The following is a 4,609-nucleotide window of genomic DNA, read 5'->3' as shown; positions in this document are numbered from 1 at the left end:
TCAGGCCTTCAGATGGAGATTTACTGCTGATCACAGAACCCTGCTTCACTGAAAGATACGCACGACTATCGCAGCTTTTGCCTAATCGTGATTGTGATTTAATTTCGATTTATCGTGCAGCCCTAATTTTGGCCATATCGCCAATCCCAGTCATAACCCCCTTAATGTCAAATTGATTTTATATATTGTTCAAATAAAGGAATTTCACTCATATTTTGTTTCTGTTTTTCAACAGTGTATCAGACTGTGGAAGCCAAAGAAAACGCTTACCAGAGTCCAAGTCAATAACAACTGAAACAAGCACCCATTATCATCTGTGTCATGAAAAACATTCCCTTTGAACGAGACGGTAAAGTGGGGAGAGGGAAACCAGATTAAATCGGGGAAGAGGAGTGCTAAAAAACAAAGGGAAGATGTGGTGGCCAGTGGTTTGGAGGTCTATAGGGTGGCCTGCATTTGCAGCGTCTCTATTTCTAGCAGTGGGAGCTTCATTCTCTGAAGTCTTTAATGCCACAGGGAAAGATATTTTTAGTGACTTTGGACAATTCCAGATTACTGAGAATGGGCCACCAGAGCTACGTAAACTCCAAGCCACTAATCTTCACCCTAACTTATACTTTAACCGAGACGAAGTGCCACTGTTGAGACAAAGGTCAACTACGACTCACAGCCACATCTTTAAAGTGATTCGGACGGCTGTGCTAACGATGCTCTCCGCCGGCCCGCTCTACATGCCACCCACAAAGCATGAGGAGTTCACCAGCAAGTGGAACGAGATTTATGGAAACAACCTCCCGCCTCTGGCCCTCTACTGCCTCCTGTATCCCGAGGACACCGCAGCAGTGCAGTTCCTGATTAAGTTCATGGACCGGATGTCAAAGTATCCTGACTGGAAAGTAAGCAGTGCACCTAATGATGAAGTTCCGATGGCTCATTCGCTCACTGGATTTGCTACTGCTTTTGACTTCATCTACTCATTGCTGGATCAGAAGCGCCGAGACCTGTACTTAAAGAAGATTTCTGCTGAAACTCAAGCGCTCTATGAGACGTCAAAGTACAGGGGCTGGGGGAAGCAGTTTCTTCAAAACCATCAAACCACTAATATAGTTGCTATTCTGACTGGAGCAATAGTGGTGGGTGCACATGATGACACTCAGTCGAGGGTTTGGAAACAGGTATCTGTAAATTACATGGAGAAGACGATGTTTCTGTTAAGTCATGTTGTAGACGGCTCTCTGGACGAGGGAGTTGCATACGGGAGTTACACAGCAAAGTCAATCACGCAATATGTTTTCCTGGCGAAGCGCCACTTCAGCATAGACAACACGCAGAACAATTGGCTGCGTAATCATTTCTGGTTTTATTACGCCACTTTGCTTCCAGGCTTTCAGAGAACGGTTGGTATAGGGGACTCAAACTATAACTGGTTCTATGGACCGGAGAGCCAATTAGTCTTTTTAGATTCATTTGTGATCAAAAACGGGTCAGGGAATTGGCTGGCACAGCAGATTAGGAAGCACAGACCTAAAGACGGTCCCATGGGTCAGTCCTTTGCCCAGCGCTGGACGACGCTTCACACAGAGTTCATCTGGTATAACGCTGACCTTACACCACAGCCCCCTTATGATCACAATAAGGCTAAGATGCACATCTTCTCAAACTGGGGAGTGGTGACTTACGGGGCTGGTTTATCTGTTGCACAAGGCAACACCTTCGTCTCGTTTAAATCTGGTAAGCTGGGCGGTCGGGCGGTGTTTGACATTGTCCACGCCAAGCCTTACTCATGGGTGGATGGCTGGAACAGCTTTAACCCTGGTCACGAGCACCCAGACCAAAACTCGTTTACTTTCGCCCCTAATGGACAAGTGTTTGTTTCTGAGGCTTTATATGGCCCCAAATACAGCTTCCTAAACAACGTGCTGGTGTTCAGCCCTTCCCCGACGAGCCAGTGTAATGTCCCTTGGGAAGGACAGCTCGGGGAATGTGCCAAGTGGCTCCGCTGGACAGACTCAGGGGTCGGAGACTCTGCGGGAGAGCTGATCGCTGCTTCTGCTCATGGAGACGCTATGTTTGTGAGCGGAGAAGCGGCTGCGGCGTATTCCTCAGCCATGAGACTGAAGAGTGTGTACCGAGCCCTGCTTCTCCTCAACTCACAGACTCTTGTGGTACTTGACCACGTTGAGAAAAGAGACGACTCACCGGTGAACGTCGTCAGTGCATTCTTTCATAATCTTGATATTGACTTTAAATACGTGCCCCATAGTTTCACAGACAGGTACAATGGGGCGTTGATGGATGTCTGGGATGCTCATTACAAAATCTTCTGGTTTGACAATCAGGGACGCAGCCCTGATACACAAATACAGGAGGCTGAGCAGGAGGCCGAGTTTAAAAAGAGGTGGACGCAGTTTATCAACGTCACCTTCCCTTTCACGGATTCGGTGGGTAGGATGGTGTATGTGATGCACGGGCCTTACGTTAAAGTTTCCAACTGCAGGTTCATTGAAAGCAGTAAGAATGGACTCAAACTTTCGGTTGTCATCAATAACACTGAGAAAATCGTTTCTATAGTAACCAATCACAGAGACATTGGGGCCCGTTCCAGCTATCTGGGCTTTGGGGGTTACGCTAAGGTGGAAGACAGACATCAGGTTATCCGTTTTGGCTTGGGGACGCAGCTTGTCCCCAAACAGACAAAACTGCACAATCATCTCTTTGACTTTGGAGTTACGCTGAATGTCGTAGCTGGGGTAATACTGTGTGTGGCCATTGTTTTTTTGACCCTACAGCGAAAGTTTTACGTTTGCTTTAGCAGACTGATGCGTTACGCTTTGCTTTCGGTGTTAATGCTGTGGATAACCGAGCTCGTGTTCGTCTCGAACAGCTGCGATCAGCTCCTGTGTAAGGTGAAGTGGCGCGGAGCCACCACAGACCCGGAGCTTAGCAAACAAATGAGGCTTTATGACCAGCATCAGCTCCCTCTGCCCACGGTAGTGATCACCACGCTACCTGGCTCTGGATCTGACATCCTTAAGCACATTTTCTACAACAACACAGACTTTGTCTACCTGCGCATCCCTACAGAACACTTGGATATCCCCGAAACAGAGTTCGAATTTGACTCTTTAGTAGATGCTTGTGAATGGACGCGGTCAGAAGCCCAGTGTGGGCGTTTTAAAATGATTCAGGGCTGGCTGCATTCACTGGTTCACAACACCCACTTATTCCTGCAGAACATCCCACTCCACGACACCAGCCACATGAAACTGGCCCAAAGAGTGAGCCTCTCCCAGGACAAGAGGAAGAGACTGAAGAGGAGAGAGTCCAAGGCTGAGATGAAAGGCCGGGTGCGAGTCGACAGGGACGTTGAGTATGTCCGAGAGCTGAGGAGACACACGGTGGACTATCCTAACGCCCGTGTGGTTCTCAATCTCTGCAGTGGCAGCTGGGCTCTCAAGCTGCCCTTTCTCCAAGAAGTTATCGGCCCTTCTCTGAGAGCCATCTACGTCATCAGGGACCCTCGTGCATGGATTTATCTGATGCTGTATAATAGCAAACCCAGCCTTTACTCACTCAAGAACATTCCCCAGCATCTAGCTCTTATTTTCAAGCAGGACATGGTGAGCGACAGGTGTCCGACCGCGTTTGCGGCGGAGTTTAGGAAGCTGTGGCAGCTCATATCCCGTTCAGAGACCGATCCTGTGCTGTTGCTGGCCCATCTGTGGCTCGCTCACACCGCTGCTGTCCTCAGAGTCACAGCTACCTTATCTGAAGAGTCCTATCTTCAAGTCAGGTTTGAGGATGTCATAAACTATCCTCAAGAGACGGCTGAGAAGATTCACTCTTTCCTTGGAATCCCTGTATCTCCTTCAGCCCTGAATCAGCTCATGTTCACCACCTCCACAAACTTGTATAACCTGATGTATGAAGGGGACATATCACCAGCCAACATCGACAAATGGAGGAGAAACATGCCAAGGAGAGATATCAGACTCATAGAGCACACATGTGGATTCCTGATGAGGCAACTCGGCTATCACAGGTTCACTGATTAATTAGCTGCAGGCCAGCTGCTGTCATTAATCTCTTCTATCTGATCGTTTGATATTTGTGTTGTATTTTTGCACAAATTCGAGTTGCAAACAAGGTAAAGTGAAAATGAAAGAACTAGGCACAAGAATTGGAACTTCAGCCTGTGATTCTGCACCATGTCCAATCTAAAATATAACATTTTGTACTACAATGCCTTCAGGACATATATATATATATAGATAGATAGATAGATAGATAGATAGTGCTGTCAAATGAATAATCGCGATTAATCGCATCCAAAATAAAAGTTTTTTTTTTACATAGTATATGTGTGTGTACTGTGTATATTTATGATGTATATATAAATACACACACATGCATGTACATATTTAAGAAAAATGTGTTACGTTTATATATTAAATATATATATATAATATAAATTATATTAATATAAATATATACATGTAAATATTTTCAAAACATATGCTGTATGTGTGTGTCTTTATAAATACATAATAAATATACAGCACACACACATACAGTCGTGGTCAGAATTATTGGCACCCTTGGTAAATAT

General features: G+C 45.9%; 1 protein-coding gene across 1 annotated transcript; it reads left to right on the top strand.

Annotated features, from left to right (window-relative positions):
• Positions 1-237: 237 nt before the first annotated feature.
• LOC107749957 (dermatan-sulfate epimerase-like protein) lies at positions 238-4,199 on the top strand. Its single transcript, XM_016565197.1, has one exon. The coding sequence runs from the start codon at positions 414-416 to the stop codon at positions 4,053-4,055; it is 3,642 nt and encodes a 1,213-aa protein (XP_016420683.1). The 5' UTR covers positions 238-413; the 3' UTR covers positions 4,056-4,199.
• Positions 4,200-4,609: the final 410 nt, after the last annotated feature.

The sequence above is a fragment of the Sinocyclocheilus rhinocerous genome, unplaced genomic scaffold (genome assembly GCF_001515625.1).
Source record: "Sinocyclocheilus rhinocerous isolate Xijiao unplaced genomic scaffold, SAMN03320098_v1.1 scaffold3041, whole genome shotgun sequence".
In the NCBI taxonomy this organism is placed as follows: domain Eukaryota; kingdom Metazoa; phylum Chordata; class Actinopteri; order Cypriniformes; family Cyprinidae; genus Sinocyclocheilus; species Sinocyclocheilus rhinocerous.
The sequence above is the reverse complement of the archived record's forward strand: the minus strand, read 5'-3'. Positions and strand labels throughout refer to the sequence as shown.